Source organism: Myxine glutinosa, chromosome 3 (assembly GCF_964187855.1).
Source record: "Myxine glutinosa chromosome 3, kmMyxGlut1.1, whole genome shotgun sequence".
Classification (NCBI taxonomy): Eukaryota; Metazoa; Chordata; class Myxini; order Myxiniformes; family Myxinidae; genus Myxine; species Myxine glutinosa.
Window position 1 is genome coordinate 23,137,127 of NC_136263.1, and position 20,105 is coordinate 23,157,231.

The following is a 20,105-nucleotide window of genomic DNA, read 5'->3' on the forward strand; positions in this document are numbered from 1 at the left end:
TTATCACAGATTCTTCATTGAGAATGACCCAACAGTCACAACATCAAAGAAACAATGGACGCTGGCCCTACCTTACCACTGAAGAGAGCTCGACTAGACCCCTCCACTGCCGTTTGTCTTCTAAACTGTGATGAAAAAGACCCTGGCGCCAAACCCACATCGCCACAGGACCTCGTGTCATGGGAAACACTTTTGAATGCTGCAACTACTATTAGAAAATGTATCCCAGTTTTGGGCTTAGCAAAGGACCTTCTTGCTGGGGAAATTCCCCCAATACGGTATCATCGCCGATGTCGGAGTCTTTTTACAATGAAAAGCGACCTGGACGCAATAGTGAAAAAAGAAACTACGAAGGAAGAATCTGCTGCGGACATTTTTTCGAGGCAGCCACGGAGAAAAAGCGTTAGTATGGGCAGAGTATATGATGCCACGTGTATATTCTGTCTGAAGGTTAAGTCTCTTAAAGGACAAAATACAAGAGAACGATTAGTGCAATGTCGAGAGCTGCACGCTGACCAAACAGTACGGGATGCTGCTTTACGAAAAAAGGACACTAGGATTCTAGCCCTCCTTGATCGAGAACTAGTGGCAGCAGAAGCTCATTACCACCGCACATGCTATCGTTTTTACACAAAGGAGGATCATGAATTGTCTCAAGGGGGTAGGCAAGACATTGATGATGCTGAGACTAAGTATGCTAATGCATTAGAGCAGGCAGAAATTGAATTGTTTTCTTACATTCAAAATGACTTCATCCTTAACCCAGATATCATTCCAATGACACATCTAACATCCAAATTAGCTACTAGTCTTCTTGCTCATGGCATCAAAGAAGTGAAACCATTAACAAAGAAACACTTATGCAGAAAGCTAGAACAAGAGTTTGGCGAAACTCTCCAGTTTGTAAATGATACAAACGGTAAACTTCTGGTTTATCCAGCAAGCCTGAAAACTGACCAGCTTGCAAAGGAACACTTTTCCATGAGAGAGGAATACAACATCGTCTCGTCCCAGGAGGAAGACAATGTCTTGACAAAAGCAGCCTTACAACTTCGGAAAATTGTCAGAGCGCAGGAGATAAGTAAGGAGTGGCCTCCGGATACTGAAATAAAGAACTGTTGTGTTCCCGAGCCTGTTAAAAGTTTCTTCTGCACACTACTAACCGGAGATATAGGCAATAACTCAAATTCAGAGAGGGTAGAGAGACTGGCAAATTCATTTGGGCAAGACCTAGTGCATAATATTACGAACGGCAGGGAAAAAACACCTAAGCATGTTCTCTTACCTTTCGCGGTAAAATCATTGACAGGAAATGTCGAGTTAATTCAGACATTAAATCGTTCAGGGCACGGTGTATCATATTCAAAACTTGAGGAAATAGACACGGCTCTTAGTCTGCAAAAGTTGTCATGTGGTGAAGACACCCCACTACCATCTGACATTCATCCAGGTGTCTTTACAACATTAGCTTGGGATAACATTGATCGTCTTGAGGAAACATTGAGTGGAGGGGGGACATCACACAGGGTAAATGGCATAGCTGTTCAAAGAAAACTAATTGGGCCACTCGCGGATAGACACACTCCCATAGTTGAGAAATCGAAGAAGCGAAGCATTACATCAGAGACAGATACAATACCATTGTATATTGCTGGTAAAAGAGTTGGTCCACAGTTGATTTTTACTACTGAACATGATACAACAGCTGCTGTAAATAGCGCCACACTAAAAAATATAGCTTGGGTCTTGGCACGTCTCTCTGACACTAATTCTCAGGATGTGAGCAGTTGGACCGGATTTAACATAAAAATCCGAGACAACATTGTTGTAGTTCAGGATACCATATCATACCTCCCAACAGTTAATGCACCAGCCACAGAGTTGTCGACGGTAAATGAGGTACTGAATCAATCACTCAAAATCATGAATCCGTGGAACTATCTGAAATTGTTTGTGTGTTTGACCAGGCACTATATGCCAAAGCTTTGGAGATTGTTTGGAAGCATCAAGAAAGATTTGGTTGCATAGTTCTCAGAATGGGTGTTTTTCCCACATTGTGCACAATGTTGGCTATTCTCGGGAAACGATTTGGAGAGGCAGGTTTAAGGGACTTATGTGTAGAGTCCGGAGTTATTGCTGATGGTTCCATTGGCGGTGTATTGGATGGCAGAAAGTACAACCGCGCTGTTCGAATGCACAAACTCATGTACGAAGCGTTGATGAGAATTGTGTGGAATGGATTCTTACAGTGGTTAGGTCAAGGAGAAGATGATTGTCTGGTGAAGCTTTAACTGTTCTAAAAGACTTTGCCAGTGATGTATCTCATGAGACACTAGATGATTCTGTTACGTGGTCCCCTCGGTGAATACCAGGTCTCGGTGACCCCCGGACCGTGAGAGGAACTTCGCCAGAAAGCTGTATTAAATAGGCGCTTTCGCCACGCAATCCATATGAATTTCACCCCAGGAGACAACTGACGTTCAAGGATATATTTCAATGGGAATGACCATACAATTGCAATGACACAACCACGGAGATTTTCCCCGAGCAATCAACCATATACAACCATCAACAATTCCCAATTCACAAGCACTTTCCTATGAGTAAGATGGCCATCTTATATACAGTGGGGAGAACAAGTATTTGATACACTGCCGATTTTGCAGGTTTTCCCACTTACAAAGCACGTAAAGGTCTGTAATTTTTATCATAGGTACACTTCAACTGTGGAAGACGGAATCTAAAACAAAAATCCTGAAAATCACATTGTATGATTTTTAAGTAATTAATTTGCATTTTATTGCATGAAATAAGTATTTGATCACCTACCAACCAGTAAGAATTCCGGCTCTCACAGACCTGTTAGTTTTTTCTTTAAGAAGCCCTCCCATTCTCCACTCATTACCTGTATTAACTGCACCTGTTTGAACTCGTTATCTGCATAAAAGACGTCTCCAGACCGTCTCCGACCACAAAGACCGCAAAGACCGACCGCAAAGCCGTCTCCAGACCTGTCCACACTCAATCAGACTCCAACCTCTCCACAATGGGCAAGACCAGAGAGCTGTCTAAGGACATCAGGGACAAATTTGTAGACTTGCACAAGGCTGGGATGGGCTACAGGACAATAGGCAAGCAGCTTGGTGAGAAGGCAACAACTGTTGGTGCAATTATTAGAAAATGGAAGAAGTTCAAGATGACAGTCAATCTCCCTCGGTCTGGGGCTCCATGCAAGATCTCACCTCGTGGAGCCTCAATGATCATGAGAAAGGTGAGGGATCAGCCCAGAACTACACGGCAGGACCTGGTCAATGACCTGAAGAGAGCTGGGACCACAGTATCAAAGAAAACCATAAGTAACACACTACGCCGTCATGGATTAAAATCCTGCAGCGCACGCAAGGTCCCTCTGCTCAAGCCAGCGCATGTCCAGGCCCGTCTGAAGTTTGCCAATGACCATCTGGATGATCCAGAGGAGGAATGGGAGAAGGTCATGTGGTCTGATGAGACCAAAATAGAGCTTTTTGGTTTAAACTCCACTCGCCGTGTTTGGAGGAAGAAGAAGGATGAGTACAACCCCAAGAACACCATCCCAACCGTGAAGCATGGAGGTGGAAACATCATTCTTTGGGGATGCTTTTCTGCAAAGGGGACAGGACGACTGCACCGTATTGAGGGGAGGATGGATGGGGCCATGTATCGCGAGATCTTGGCCAACAATCTCCTTCCCTCAATAAGAGCATTGAAGATGGGGCGTGGCTGGGTCTTCCAGCAAGACAACGACCCGAAACACACAGCCAGGGCAACTAAGGAGTGGCTCCGTACGAAGCATCTCAAGGTCCTGGAGTGGCCTAGCCAGTCTCCAGACCTGAACCCAATAGAAAATCTTTGGAGGGAGCTGAAAGTCTGTGTTGCGCAGCGACAGCCCCGAAACCTGAAGGATCTGGTGAAGATCTGTATGGAGGAGTGGGCCAAAATCCCTGCTGCAGTGTGTGCAAACCTGGTTAAGAACTACAGGAAACGTCTGATCTCTGTAATTGCAAACAAAGGTTTCTGTACCAAATATTAAGTTCTGTTTTTCTGATGTATCAAATACTTATTTCATGCAATAAAATGCAAATTAATTACTTAAAAATCATACAATGTGATTTTCAGGATTTTTGTTTTAGATTCCGTCTTCCACAGTTGAAGTGTACCTATGATAAAAATTACAGACCTTGTCGTGCTTTGTAAGTGGGAAAACCTGCAAAATCGGCAGTGTATCAAATACTTGTTCTCCCCACTGTACGTGTGTCCCGGTGAGTACTCACGACACCCTTTTGGTCTCGGTCCCGCACAATGTCTCTGGGCCCCTCCTGACCAAGATGATGGTCGCCGTCACCGCACTCGGGCGGTAGAACGAATCCCGGGTGGACGTGTTTCCACCGGGCAGGTATCGTACCAGGCACCGTGGCTGCAGCCCCTCGTGGCCACGCGCAGCGGATACGGTAAAGCAAGCCAAACCCCACGCCGCTTGCAAGGCGCGTTAGGCCCCAACGTGCGACCCGCACGCGTCTGTTTGGACGGTGCCGCGAACGAGGCCAGACGCGGGTTCGATGCACGGCCCCACGTCAACTTGACGTCTCCACCGGGCCGGTACACGTTCCGGTAATTCCTCTCGCCAGACAGGCTTCGGAACGCCGCTGTTTCACGCAGCGCAAGGTCGATCCCACCCTTTGTCGGAGCGGGGCGAGGAGGAATAATATTCGTCCTTTTTTCCTCGTGTCTTTTCTTCTTCCGTTTCCGGTCACTTCCGTTTCCGGCCACTCCATCAGAAGGGCTCCTGACCCTCCAACCACAACAACTACACAACAACTTAATATACTACACACGGATAAGCAAAGACCTGAATGGTAATTCACATACATTCATATAAATATGTAACACTCCCCCCCTTCAAGAAAGAAAGTTTGAACCCAGCGAAAACTTTCTTTGCCGGCCCATTTGGAGAAACAAACCAGATCACTCAACCCCCCCCCACATTATCCGTTCCCCCCGGGCACAGTTATCACTTAAAAATAAAGCAACCAAAATTTCACCACAACCCCTCCAGATTACTCCCTCTGGACTAAGTACCAACCACGACATTGTCCCTGCCAAATCAAACTCCATCTCATGACCCTCTGACTTTGACCGTCAGTTTCTTGGGAATGAAGGTTAAGGGGTTGATCAAAGATCCAAAGTTAAGCAACTCGATAGCACTTTTTCCGGGAGGCCAAGCCGAGTATTCACTACATGGATGCCTTTAGGAACGCGGAGTTCACGGTTAGTCCGTGCAGGAAAGTTCTCTACATGGGCGCCTTGAGGAACGTGGAGTTCACGGTTAGTCCGTGCATGAAAGTTCACTACCTGGACGCCTTTAGGAACGGCGTTCACGGTTAATTCGTGTAGGAATCTTGGCTCGGCGGCTCAGCCGCCTTCAGTGCTTCAACTTCTCAGAACTTCCCTAATAATTAGGGTGGGACCACTGGTCCCTGTAGTCCCATGAATAGCGGTCTCCTTCTCGGCCACTACCAAAACTACCGCCCAGTTGTCCTCTCCTGTAGACCTCTCGACGCCTACGAAATGCCTTCCCTACTGTTATGGTCCATGCCTCCTCCGGCCAGTTTAATTGTCGAGCCACTTTCTCAAAGTGTGGAAAAAATTTCGCGACTTCTTTTTCACTGAATGGTGGAACCAGCCTCACATGTCTGCCCACATCCCAGGTTTTCTGGTTCGGTGTCGACCCCGTCAGCAAGGGTGGTGCCTCTCCCCGTTCTCTCATTAACTCCAGCTCCTTGAATTTGATTTCTTGCTGAAGCTCCATGTCACGTTCCTTTAATTCCCTTTCCGCTTTTCTCTCCTCTGCTTCGAGGTCCCTTGCAGCTCTCCTTTCCTCTGCTTGTTCCTTTTCTCTTCTTTCCTGGAGTTCTCTTTCCACTCTCCTTTCCTCGGTTCTTTCTTGTGCTGTTTTCTCTTCCAACCTTTCCTGGAGTTCTCGTTCCACTCTCCTTTCCTCTGCTTTTTTGTCCTCTAACCTTTCCTGGAGGTCTCGTTCCACTCTCCTTTCCTCTGCTTGTTTCTCTTCCCTCCTCTCTTCTGCTTTCCTTTCTTCTTCTGCTCTTTCCTTTTCTGCTTTCCTTTCTTCTTCTGCTCTTTCCTTTTCTGCTTTCCTTTCTTCTTCTGCTCTTTCCTTTTCTGCTTTCCTTTCTTCTTCTTTAATCCGTTCCTGGCTCCGTAATTGCAACTCCAGTTTCCGGAGCTCAACGTCTTCTGGTTCTTCGGGTAGCCACTCCCAGGCTAACTCGTCCCATGTTCCTAATCCCACCATAGATTGTATCACCGTGGCCTGCAACTCTGCCTTCCTCAAATTAGTTCGGACCTCCAAGTTAAAATGTTTGGCCAATTTCAAGAGGTCCGACTTTAGCAACGCTCGGAACTGTGCCTCACTCGGGGTTACCCCAAAGTTCTGTGCCACAAACGCCATGGTGCCTATCGTTAACACCTGTTAACCTTCACCCAAGACTTTACCCCAATTTCTCAAAAAAAAAAATTACCAATTAATAATTAATTAATAATTTTTAATTAATAAAAAATTATTATTTTATTATTTTATACAATTTTAAATCCCGGATGTAGACCCAATTGCGAAACCGCAAATCGTAATTTGGACGAGCCCCCAATTCTGTTACGTGGTCCCCTCGGTGAATACCAGGTCTCGGTGACCCCCGGACCGTGAGAGGAACTTCGCCAGAAAGCTGTATTAAATAGGCGCTTTCGCCACGCAATCCATATGAATTTCACCCCAGGAGACAACTGACGTTCAAGGATATATTTCAATGGGAATGACCATACAATTGCAATGACACAACCACGGAGATTTTCCCCGAGCAATCAACCATATACAACCATCAACAATTCCCAATTCACAAGCACTTTCCTATGAGTAAGATGGCCATCTTATATACGTGTGTCCCGGTGAGTACTCACGACACCCTTTTGGTCTCGGTCCCGCACAATGTCTCTGGGCCCCTCCTGACCAAGATGATGGTCGCCGTCACCGCACTCGGGCGGTAGAACGAATCCCGGGTGGACGTGTTTCCACCGGGCAGGTATCGTACCAGGCACCGTGGCTGCAGCCCCTCGTGGCCACGCGCAGCGGATACGGTAAAGCAAGCCAAACCCCACGCCGCTTGCAAGGCGCATTAGGCCCCAACGTGCGACCCGCACGCGTCTGTTTGGACGGTGCCGCGAACGAGGCCAGACGCGGGTTCGATGCACGGCCCCACGTCAACTTGACGTCTCCACCGGGCCGGTACACGTTCCGGTAATTCCTCTCGCCAGACAGGCTTCGGAACGCCGCTGTTTCACGCAGCGCAAGGTCGATCCCACCCTTTGTCGGAGCGGGGCGAGGAGGAATAATATTCGTCCTTTTTTCCTCGTGTCTTTTCTTCTTCCGTTTCCGGTCACTTCCGTTTCCGGCCACTCCATCAGAAGGGCTCCTGACCCTCCAACCACAACAACTACACAACAACTTAATATACTACACACGGATAAGCAAAGACCTGAATGGTAATTCACATACATTCATATAAATATGTAACAATACCATGTCTAATGCTTCATGCATTCGCATTATTCACCTTTTCCAACAGTACCACCCACGCCTTCCTCAAGAATGACAATGGCAGCCTATCAGCATTTTGGATATCTTATCTAGATATGGTCGAGGTTGTGCTTGGTTTGTTGCGGGCAACAGGAGAAGGGGATTGGCTTTTGCACCTGGCCTCAATCAGAGACATGATTCCATGGTGTTTTGCGTATGACCGTTTAAACTATGCCAGATATTTGACATTCTACTATGCGCAAATGTCGTCGTTAGATATTCATCATCCTGAAATGTATGAATACTTCATGAGCGGAGGATTTTCTGTTCAAATAGAAGCTGATAATCCGTTTGGCAAAATACCAGTGGACCAAACAATTGAAGAAACAATAAATAAGGATACCCAGACGTCAGGTGGCACAAGAGGCTTTAGCTTAAACCCAGGTGCAATTCGTCGTTATTACCGAAATGCCGAATACCACAGCATGTTTCTTCATCGCCTAAGAGCAATGTTAGGAACTCGTTCCTCCACTTCAAGCCATCCGGATTTGCAGAAAAAGAGAATTGAAAAAGACGAGTCAGCTGTCCAATCACTCACTGATCTTATTCAGAACTCTTTAATAAATCCCTACAGATCAGAAGAGGACTCTCTCGTGAACATTTCTACCGGCGCATTGGCCCCAGCAGATGTTGAGAAGGACCTTTTCACTGCTCAAAGCATTGGCGAAAAGGCATACCAGAAGTTCAAGACTGATCGTCTTGAAAAGGAGGCACCAGATGCTGTAGATTTCCATGCAACTATTAAGCAGCAAAAGCTAAAGACATTTGCAAATGTTTGTACAAAAAAGTGCAATGCAAAGGGAAAGAGGTCATCCTACGAGCAGATCGCAATCTTTTTGCCAGAATGATTGTTATCGCACAAGGTCATGAGCTGGACATGCAGGAGGTTGTCTCATCCACTAGGCCCATTACCATGGGCGTTGCCAAATCAAGATGGGTCGCTAAGGAAGACTGAAAAAGCAGCACTAATGAAGAAAATTGGGGAAAGCGTACCTCCTGTAGAAACCCTCCCACAGAACTCAGCATGCATTATCGATGGCATGAGCGTTGTGCAGAAGTTAAATGTGCAAAATAGCACATTTGCTGAGGTTTCAACGTGTCCTGAAAGTTGTCTTGAGGGAAGGTGCGATAAGTCAACGAATAGATGTTGTATTTGATGTGTATAAGGAAAGCTCCATCAATAACGCAGAAAGCCTCAAAAGGGGATCAGGCAGCGGCATCAAATTCAGCAGCATTGCGCCAGGACACAAAATAAAAAAATGGAGGAACTTCTTATCAGCAGCTGACAATAAGACAAAACTTATTGAGTTTCTGGTTGCAGATTGGAAAACTGAAAACAAGAGGAGCTTGATTAAAGACAAAGTTCTTCTAGTGACATGTGGCATAAGATGTGACAAGATATTGATCGGTGGTAGTTGTGAAATTGAGTCCTCTCAAGAAGAGGCAGACACACGGTTAATACTTCATGTGAAGCATGCCGCTGACACTGCATATCAAACTGTAATTGTTATTTCTGAGGACACAGATGTATTTGTGCTACTACTTTCCTTTGCAAAGGACATTCCGGCTACCTTGTACCAAAAGAGGGGAACAAAGACACATACTCAATTTGTGGACATTTCCCTACTCAGGTTATCCCTTGGAGATGAACTATGTGGTGCACTTCTCGGCTTTCATGCTTACACTGGATGTGACACTGTAAGTTCTTTCGTTGGGCGAGGCAAAACAGGACCACTGGACAAAATGCGATCAAACAGTGAATTCCAATGTGCCTTCTCCAACCTTGGAAGTGCATGTGAGATATCAGATCAAAATGTTTCATACCTTGCAACATTTCACATGTCTCATGTATGCATCGTCCACAAAAACTGTACAGGTAAATCAACTCCGATACGAGGTGTTCTTTGCCAAAAGAGGGGAAATAGAGTCAAACCTTCTTCCACCTTGTAAAGATAGTCTAACAAAGCATGCCCTCTGTGCCAATTACCAGGCAGGATTTTGGAAGCGAAGCCTGGAGATAAAACCAGTAATTTCTGATCCAGAGGGAAATGGATGGGTAAAAGATGATAGCAGTTCAATTGCCATCGACTGGATGGCCGGAACTCCGGCACCTGAAGCTGTGTTGGAAATGATGGCCTGCCAGTGCAAACGACTTTGCAAAAAGGGAGAGTGTGGCTGCATAGACAATGGGTTGAAATGTACGCCGATGTGTAAATTACAAACTTGCGAAAACCAGCGAAATGAGGAGGATGAACTAGAGATGACAGTTGATATTGAATCAGATTGCGATGATGATGATGATGAAGATTGAGAACTCAAAATACTCAGGTTACTTTCCAAGCCCTCAACATTACCTAAAGACATCTAAAATATAATTTCTGGAAGTTGATATTACTTTTTGTTCATTTTTACTACTTTGTTTTCGTAGAATAAGTTGTGCTAAAGACGATTTTGGCAGCCTCTAAAATTTGTGACCTTTTGACCTCTGGTGACCTACATATGGACATAATTTGCATAATCTAGTGTGATTATGATAGAGGGCACATAGACATACAATTTGAGTATTAGATTTTCAATTTTGGTCAATCGACTCAAAAACTACAGTCATTATGGTTTCCCCTACCCCCGAAACCCTGGATTTTAGGTATTTACAAGAAATGGTTCAAAATCAATTGCTCTGAAATAACATTTTGCAAAAGCAACTCAATAATGTCCCCTTAGAATCATCTGAAGACCTCTAAAATATGCATTCCAAGTGTTTAAATCACCATTGGGTGATTTGTTACTTTATTCTAACAACATTACTTGCCCTATGGTCAATTTTGGGCACCCCCTAAAATTGGTGATCTTTTGACCTCTGGTGACCTTCATAATGACAATATTTTGCATAAATCTTCTTGATTAAGATAGAGGGTACATAGACGGACATTATGAGTGGTATATTGTTAAGATTGACCCATCCAGAGCGAAACTACAGTCATTTTAGTTTCCCCGACCCCCAAATTTTGGGCTTCAAATTATAGCGGTGGGGTGATGTTTGAGAGGTGATATCTACCAGAAAGTTGCCAATTTCACACTGCTGTCACCTCAATTCATCATCTGTAGCTCCTAAACTATCAAAAAAACATAGTGAGGCTTTGCCACCAGAGATGGTACCCATATATGGTCTGGCCCATGGACTATTTGGTAAATGTAAAGCTTTGCATTCCAGTCATTGCATCGTTCTGTTATTGTTCTTCGTTTGAAGATCTGATCCCTGCATCCCCTGTTTCCCCTGAACCCAGCTTGTCCTTTTCACCCCTCAGCCCAAATTGGGCTAAGGGGTATTGTCGTCAGGGGCGTCTTCCGGGCGTCCGTCAACTTTTAGTTTCCGTCAATTTCAAGGAGAACGGCTTGTCCGATTAAATCCATTTTTGCAGTGTGTGTTGGGGTTGAGTAGAGGAAGGTTCCTTTCGAAAAGGGGCACGCTGCGGTTTTCAATATGGCCGCCACGGCCCCCATCTGGGCGTCCGTCAACTTTTGGTTTCCGTCAATTTTGAGCAGAATGGCTTGTCCGATTAAATCCATTTTGGCAGTTTGTATTGGGGTTGAGTATAGGAAGGTTTTTTTCGAAAATGGGCGCGCTGCGATTTTCAATATGGCCGCCATGGCAGCCATCTTGAAATTGGTTTCCGTCAATTTCAAGCAGAACGGCGTGTCCGATTAAATCCATTTTTGCAGTGTCTGTTGGGGTTGGTTAGAGGAAGGTGCCTTTCGAAAATGGGCGCACTGCGACTTTCAATATGGCCGCCAAATTGGTTTCCTCAATTTCGTGCAGAATGGCTTGTCCGACTAAATTCATTTTTGCAGTGCGTGTTGGGGTTGGGTAAAGGAAGGTTCCTTTCGAAAATGGGCGTGCTGCGATTTTCAATATGGCCGCCACGGCAGCCATCATTAAATTGGTTTCCGTCAATTTCGAGCAGAACGGCTTGTCCAATTAAATCCATGTTTGCAGTGTGTGTTTGGGGTTGAGTAGAGGAAGGCACCTTTCGAAAATTGGCATGCTGCGATTTTTAATATGGCCGCCACGGCAGCCATCTTGAAATTGGTTTTCCGTCAATTTTGAGCAGAACGGCTTGTCCGATTAAATCCATTTTTGCAATGTGTGTTGGGGTTGAGTAGAGGAAGGTTCATGGGTGCGCTGCGATTTTCAATATGGCCGCCAGGGCAGCCATCTTGAAATTGGTTTCCGTCAATTTCAAGCAGAACGGCTTGTCCCATTAAATCCATTTTTGCAGTGTGTGTTGGGGTTGAGTAGAGGAAGGTTCCTTTCGAAAATGGGCGCGCTGCGATTTTCAATATGGCCGCTACGGCAGCCATCTTGAAATTGGTTTCCATCAATTTTGAGCAGAATGGCTTGTCCAATTAAATCCATTTTTGCAGTGTGTGTTGGGGTTGAGTAGAGGAAGGTTCCTTACCCAAGACGTTAGTGAAGAGACAAATGTTCTGAACCCCAGGAGTCTGGTCAGAGATTTATACAAGAGTCCGGCAGCTAAGCTAAATATAGCAAAACAATTGTGCATTTTGTGAGGAAAGCACCAAATTTGGCACACTAGTAGACTATCATATTATGAAAAGATCTGGATATTGGGCCATCTCAAATTCAGAGATTTGATTTTTGCAAGATTTGCAGATTTTGCAGATTTGCAAGCTGAGATTGCAACGCCAGGGACGGACGACTCCTTCGGGCGAGCTGCCCACGTCACCCGCACAAGAAGAGCTCATCAAATCACTGCAGCGGCACTGCACATCCTGCAACACCGTGCGTATGAATGCCACTGTATGACATATGCTGATGATGCAGAAGACCTGCCTGAGTTCGAAGACTGGTGTCACCAGAGAGAAGACATTCCCAACTTTCAGTACTGGGCAACTGTGCTGGAACTAGAGATGTTGGTACTGGTCTACGTGCGTTCTCTGCGGCAGGCTTCATTCACGATGTACCTTGATGCCCTGACGGAACTGGTCCCATGGTTCCATGCCTTAGACCACACACACTATGCCAGGTGGGTCCTGTTCACCTGAGGGACATGATTGCACTCCCAATGAAGCACCCAGATGTAGCCAGAGAATTCATGGCTGGCAACTTCACTGTACAGAAGACGAAGAAGGTGTTCTCTTCGATCCCAATCGAATCGAAATCTTGCAAAAATCAAATCTCTGAATCTGAGATGGCCCAATATGCAGATCTTTTCATAATATGATAGTCTACTAGTGTGCCAAATTTGGTGCTTTCCTCACAAAATGCACAATTGTTATGCTGAGTTGCCCCACTAAATGTAGCCAAGACGTTAGTGAACAGACAACCATTTGGCCACGATGCATGCTGCAATAGAAATATTCAATGGTTCATTGACATTAATTCAAAGTTAAAGGTATCCTTTTCTATGGTCTTCTTTGGCCGCTCCCTATAAATTTATAGCCCACACCTATGTTGAATCATCTATATATATAAAGCAGTAAAGTATGTTTGTTTGTTTGTCCTCTTATAACTCGAGAACTACTCATCGCAGAGCAAAACCAAAGGCATATTCGGAATCAGTACGTCTCAGAGCAACTACAGCACACCTTAAAATTTAAAAAACTTCGCGTTTTAAAATTATGACGTCATCAGCGTATTTCGGAACGTTAATTTTTCAACTTCATATTCGGAATCAGTACGTCCCAGAGAAACTACAGCACACCTTAAATGTTTAAAAAACCTTCGGGTTTTAAAATTATGACGTCATCAGCGTATTTCGTAACGATAATTTTTCAACTTTGACGACAATGACTTCCGACTTCCGGGTTCGGAATGCGGGACCAATGCCATTTGACAGGGAATAAAAAATAAATGCGACATTCAATTGACGACAATGACTTCCGACTTGACTTCCCCCCTCCCCTTCCCCCCTCCCCCCCCTCCCCCCTCTTCTCCCCTCCCCACCCTCTCCTCCCCCTCCCCATCCCCTCTCCTCCTCCCCCTCCCCCTCCCCCCCTCTTCTCCCCTCCCCACCCTCTCCTCCCCTCCCCCCCGTTCCCCTCCCCTCCCCTTCCCCCTTCCCTCCCTTCCCCCGCCCGGCAATGCCAGGTACTTCTGCTAGTGCTGTTATATGCTCCCACATGCAGCTGCGATATCCTTTTGAATCGTTCTGTTCAATAATTATATCCACACATCGCCACTATCATGAAATTTCTTTACTGCAAAATCCTACTCGGTATCCAACTTCGCTTCAAATAACAAATTATCATCAATGCTTCCTTTCACCGTGCATGGGCTAAGGGGTTACGCCCAATTTGCGGTGCTATTTATTTATGGTGCTGTCAACAACCTTTTACATTCCGTTTGGCATTACCTTGCAAAACCTTGCAAAGAGCTGCCTGCAACCCTCTTGTGGTGAAACTGCCAAAATCAAGACTCTCTATTCACCTTCACTCTTTCATTCCTCTTTTTCCCCGCCTCTGGAACAAACTCCCTCACTCTCTTCAATCCCACCCGTCCCTCCAGGTCTTTAAAACAGCTGTTCACCACCATCTCTCATCTTCCCCCATCCAAAACCTTGATCTTTTCTACCACCATTAATTCACCCCAAATCCACTTTTTTGAAATTCCGACTTCTTTCCTGGAAGTCCAAGCAATGTCCATGTTTTATACCTCTCCCACCCCCCTTCCCGTGCCTCCTCCCCCCAATCCCTCTCACTCCCACAGGTCTCCCGATGACCTTGCTCTCAAATGTTCTGCTTGTGTGCTTCCCTCTCTCACCCCAGAGGGACTCTCCCTGCTCCCTTTATCATATGTTTTTTGTTTTATGTGTCAGTTTGTCTTTTTGTGATCAATGTTAGCTCTTACGCGAGCCTCGAGCTTGTACACCAACAAAATAATCTATCTATAATTCCAGTAATCTCTGTGTGTCTGTGTGTCTGTGTGTTTGTGTGTTTGTGTGTTTGTGTGTTTGTCTGTGACCGCTGTTTCTCGACAACCACGGGTCCGATATACTTGAAACTTGCCAGGTATATTGCTGGGGACCCGAGGATGTGCCTTTTCAAGGTTTCATATTAATCGGAGAAGTAGTTACCGAGCTATGGCGATTTCTTTACCAAACTCCGCAAGCCGTTCGCTTTGGACCAAACCATTTCATGTAAATAGAGGGGGGGGATTGTCACCGTACTCGCAAGCCGTTCGCTTTGGACCAAACCATTTCATGTAAATAGAGGGGGGGGGATTGTCACCGTACTCGCAAGCCGTTCGCTTTGGACCAAACCATTTCATGTAAATACAGGGGGGAGATTGTCACCGTACTCGCAAGCCGTTCGCTTTGGCTTTGCGAATGGACCAAACCATTTCATGTAAATAGAGGGGGGGGATATAATTTTAGATATATATATAGTACGGGCATACCCTAGTAATAATAAATCCATCAAGCCAAATGTCAGGGCAAGTGTTGCCGGTTGTCTTCACTTTCAGGATGACATTCCACATCGTTTATTTTGGGATGGAAAGCATCACAACTGATCCTTGCCTTGTCGTATAGCTGAACGAGTTGCTGGTTTTTCCAATTTTGAATGTGGATCTTCCCAATTACAACCAATTTTTGCAAGAGTGACAACCGGAAATTGAAATTAGACTATACACAGTTCAAAAGTGACAGTTATCCTGTTCTGAGAATGTTTCCAGACCCATTTATCATTATACACCACCTAGCTAAAGGAAAATAGACTTGTCATGAGATAAGCAGAAACTGCAACACCTGAATCCGAAACCAATGCAAACTGCACACTGGAGATTGAGTTGTGTTATGACGATACATAAACTGTCTGCTCTTTAAAGGGGAAGGGTGAAGAGGGGGGGACAGATTTGCAATGTTAATATGCTATGGGCCCTTATACCATGTGAAGGCTTCAATAGACTCTGGCAAACAACACAGGAAATCAAATAGGTATAAAATATACATTACCACATAGCATTGTGATGCAATCATTGATGGAGATGATCCATGCTATTGAGGCTGAGCCCTCTCCGAAGTGATGACTCAACTCCAGAAAAAATGTGGACATAGACCTAATGGTGGGAGTACTTTTAGAGCAGTAAATGCACAGTGGAACACAGCAATTCACCGAAGTCTTGCTCTTTAAAAAGGAACGCTTATTGTTGATCTATTAACCTGTATGTTGTCCACTAGAACCCAATAATTTGACAAATCTGAGCAATGGATATGTTTCTACTCACAATCTCATAAAGGTTCAACGATAGTAGATGATAAATGTTGTTCCTGGGACAGCCCCAAATCTCCATTCACTTACATGTAAATTTTCCTCTCACCATCACTTTTCTTCATTTCCCCTTAACACCTCTATTCCTGCCCCCCTTGGTCTTATGGGCCTTTTACTCTTACTATCAATGATCATTGTTGTTTAGTAGACCACTGGAACAATGATCCTACAAATATTTGTTTATGTGTGGGAAATAATTTAATTCTCCTCCAACTTCCATCACCATCGAATACATTAACAAAGTATATGTTTGAGTTTGGTTCTTTGTCAAGCTATTTTAACTGAGCTGAGATAAAATGATAAACCTCCCTCAATGTTCTTGTCTGAGCGCCTCCTGTGCCACACACCATTTTAAAATTAAAGTATATATTTTCCTGACAACCATCAAAGTTTTCTGTCCACTCAAAAATATTCCATCTTTTTTGCCCAACTCACCGGTATTTAAATTAATTCTCTTATTTGCTTATGAATTTTTTTTACTAGTAATTAAATTAACTAATCTGGGTGGGGTGGATAAAAGTATGGATGGTTGTTGTTTAATGGCTTATCAGTTTTGTTTTTTGTAATTATTGTGAGTAAAATGAACCCAAGATTTCTTCCCCATTCATATCATATAATTTGTAAGTCCAAGGGACTGTATCCATTACATCAACGATTTTGAATAATTCATTAGTCCATTTTTTTGTATAACCTTTCTCAAAATGGCTTTTCCATTTGTATATATCCTTACAATATCACCAACTTTGATCTTGGGTTTTCTCAAATTAATCTCCTTTTCATATTCTAATTTTGTAAATGTTTCCGATGGTTTTGATTTTGTTGATGAATGAACTGTATTATTGTAATTATCTACAATATTCTGGATTAAATATACCCATTGTTGAGAACCGAGTTGTGTGAATTTTTTATATAATTTCTCTTTCAAAGTACGATTAAAACACTCAATAACAACTGCCTTTCCTTCATTAAAGGTGCTGTATAATTTAATACCCTCCCCCTTAAGAAATTTCATAAATATTTTGTTATAGAACTCTGTTCCCTCATCAGTCCACAGTTTCTTTGGTTTTCTTTTATCCCTATCAAATATTAGCTTAAAGGCTAACATTAAAGTATAACCCCTTTTATTTTTTAAAGGAACAACCCAGGCAAATCTACTCCTCAAGTCAATAACGGTTAAAGCATACCTGTATCCCTTATCATTATTTAGTTCGATTAAATCAGCGGACCATATGTGGTCGGTGTATTTAGAATAAACTTTCCTTCTTTTAAACTTTGTGATTATAGGTTTATGTAATTCATTAGCCAAAAGCTCCTCAGTCTTGATAACATCAGTGGAGTTTAATAGTTTTTTGGGGAATAACCAAGACCAAGTTTTAATTTAGCACTTATCATTTTTTTCACAATAAACCTATCAACTTTCTCTCTCAATGTAGGATTTCGTATCAAGGACAAATTGTACAACATTTCTCTGTCTGCTTCATGTTTTTCATCCAATGTAGTGGTATTGCCATAAGCAATATCATGCTTCATACACACTTCATCAACCCTATTTATAGGCTTAGACCAAGGTTTAGGATTGTCAGCCTCATCTAATCTTTTATCCAGGTTTGTTCCAGGACCACAGAAAGAATATCCAGGTAGATGTAGTTCCCCAGGAATTCCAGTTGTTGTAAATTTACTTCCTGACAGAAACTTTTGTATGTCTCCTCCACTTTTAGGAGATGAATTGACACTTTTTAGAGCCACACACTTGACATATTCCTTTTTGATAAACTCTATTATTTTTAGCTTTAACATAAGAGATATTGCCTTCACTCTCTCCTCCATATATTTACAAATAAAACTAACTAAAGTCAATAACACCAACTTCATCAACTATATGACCTTTCTCTTCTTCATGTATATCTTCTCCCTGAACTCATCTCAGCAAATTTAAAAATCAATATCTTTGTAAGAGTCATTAATACTTTATTTTCCTCTTCGGTGCGTTGAGATTGACTTATTTGCTGTAATACATTCAATCTTTTACGAATCTCACTGATTTCCATCTTTTTATATTTTTCCTCCCTCTCCTCCTTCTCCTTTTTCTCTCTTTCCTCCTTCTCCTCCTTCTCCTTTTTCTCTCTTTCCTCCTTCTCCTCCTTCTCCTTTTTCTCCCTTTCATCCTTCTCCTTTTTCTCCCTCTCCTCCTTCTCCATTTCCTCCCTCTCCTCCTTCTCCTTTTTCTCCCTTTCCTCCTTCTCCTTTTTCTCCCTTTCCTCCTTCCCCTCCCTCTCTCTTTCCTCCTTCTCCTCAACTCCTTCCTCATCCCTTGCTACCCTTGAGTTTGAGCCCCAAAGAATATTATACATATATTCATCTGTATTTTGAGATATTCTTGTATCTATAATTATTTTTCTCATAATAGGATACCAATAAGATTTGTTGATAATTTCTAAAAGAGTTTTATATTTCATAACTTTGAGAAGTTCATTTTTATTTCATATTTTAGGCTAGCATCACACCAAAGTAGTTCTATCCCGTTCTACCCCGTTCTAAAAAAAATACTAGAACGGGCTGTGATCACGGTAGAATGCGTAGTTTGGCGTAAAATACGATGCTAGTTCGTTCATAAGCAGTCCTCAATACGTCTATCTCGTTCTTATCTCGTTATTAGCCAGTCTGCAGTCCGTTTGTATCCAGTTCAGATCGTGTAAAAGTGCCCGTTCACCTCATGCCGACAACGTTTCGAAGCAGTTCGAGCCCGTCCATAGCCGTTCTCAACCCGTTCTTAACCAGTTCAACCTCGTTCTACCTCATTCTACCTCGTTCACAATACGTCCAAGCCAGTTCTAACTAATTCTTAACCCGACCAACTTGTTCACACTACGTCCTCATCTCGTCCCTAGTGCGTGTGTACTCGCGTCCTGGCCCGACTGCTATGAATACCGAGCGCGTTGTAGCCAGTCCTCATTCAAGTTCAGGACTCCGAGCTGTACACATCTACAATACAATCTCCGATCATCATGCCTCCAAAGAGAAGTCGATTCAGAAAGACAGGGCGAGTGAAATCAAGCACAAATAGCCCTGCTGAAGGCCATGCAGCTCCCCCTGAAGTTGCTGAGACTATTGAGGCAGTTTCAAGTTATAGGTGTGTGTGTGTGTGTGTGTGTGTGTGTGTGTGTGTGTGTGTGTGTGTGTGTGTGTGTGTGTGTCTAATTGGAGAACGGGATGGACGGGATAAAATTTTGAGCAGGCTCAAAGTTCTAGAGCACCCTCCCCATCCGAGCCCGTCCATGAAGTTCGTAAAAAGACTGTAAATAGTTGCTACTACGTCCACTACGTTCATACACAGTTGGAGCCCGTTCGACAACATTTTCACGAACGTATTGAGAATTAGTTTGGTGTGATGGGGGTATTAAACAAGTCTCTATTTGTGGGTTTAACAATATCAGTAAATGGCCAGTTTTTTATGACAAAATTCCCATGTATATGCTCCAAATCATAAGGTATGTAATACCGAGCACCCTTTTCTTGTAGGTATCCTTGAATACAAAAATTATAATTCTCTTGTAGTTTTCTTCCTGCCATTTATGTATCAGAAATATATGTGAGATTAATATTATGACAAGTAATACCACCCCATCTTCCCACTACCAAATCGGTTTGTATTCCTCGGCTTTCTATCCTTATCTCATTACCATCCTTCTTTGTCATGCTAACCATCGCTATACTATCATATATTTTTCTTTTCTTAAAACCATGTATTTGTTGTTTACGAATTGTACTTCCACATAAATCCTTATCCTCACCAAGCGGATAATATTCTTCTTTACGAGACTGATTCAAATCATGTAGGTCTTCTAAGTTTTTATTTTTTTATTTTTTATTTTTGTATACAAGATCGAGGCTCGTGAAAGAGCGAACATTAATCACACAGAAAGACAAACCGACACAAAAACATATAACATCGGGAGCGGTAGACAAGATGGGGAGGGGGAAGGACACAAACACAACATTTGAGAGCAGGGACCGAGAGACATGGAGACATCGAGAGATCTGAGAGAGGGCGAGGGCTTTGGGGGGGTGGCATGGGAAGGGGGGGGGGGGTGGGAGAGGTATAAAACATATGGACACGGCCAGGACTTCCAGG

General features: G+C 43.6%; 1 protein-coding gene across 2 annotated transcripts in view; it reads right to left on the bottom strand.

The window, feature by feature from the left end:
• Nucleotides 1-20,105, bottom strand: part of LOC137423752 (monocarboxylate transporter 12) — a 130,489-nt gene that overhangs the window by 80,408 nt on the left and 29,976 nt on the right. For both annotated transcript variants that reach the window (XM_068111229.2, XM_068111227.2), the window contains exon 2: nt 15,658-15,761. In XM_068111229.2, coding sequence (XP_067967330.1) covers nt 15,658-15,761 — 104 coding nt within the window. The remainder of the gene's footprint in view (nt 1-15,657; nt 15,762-20,105) is intronic.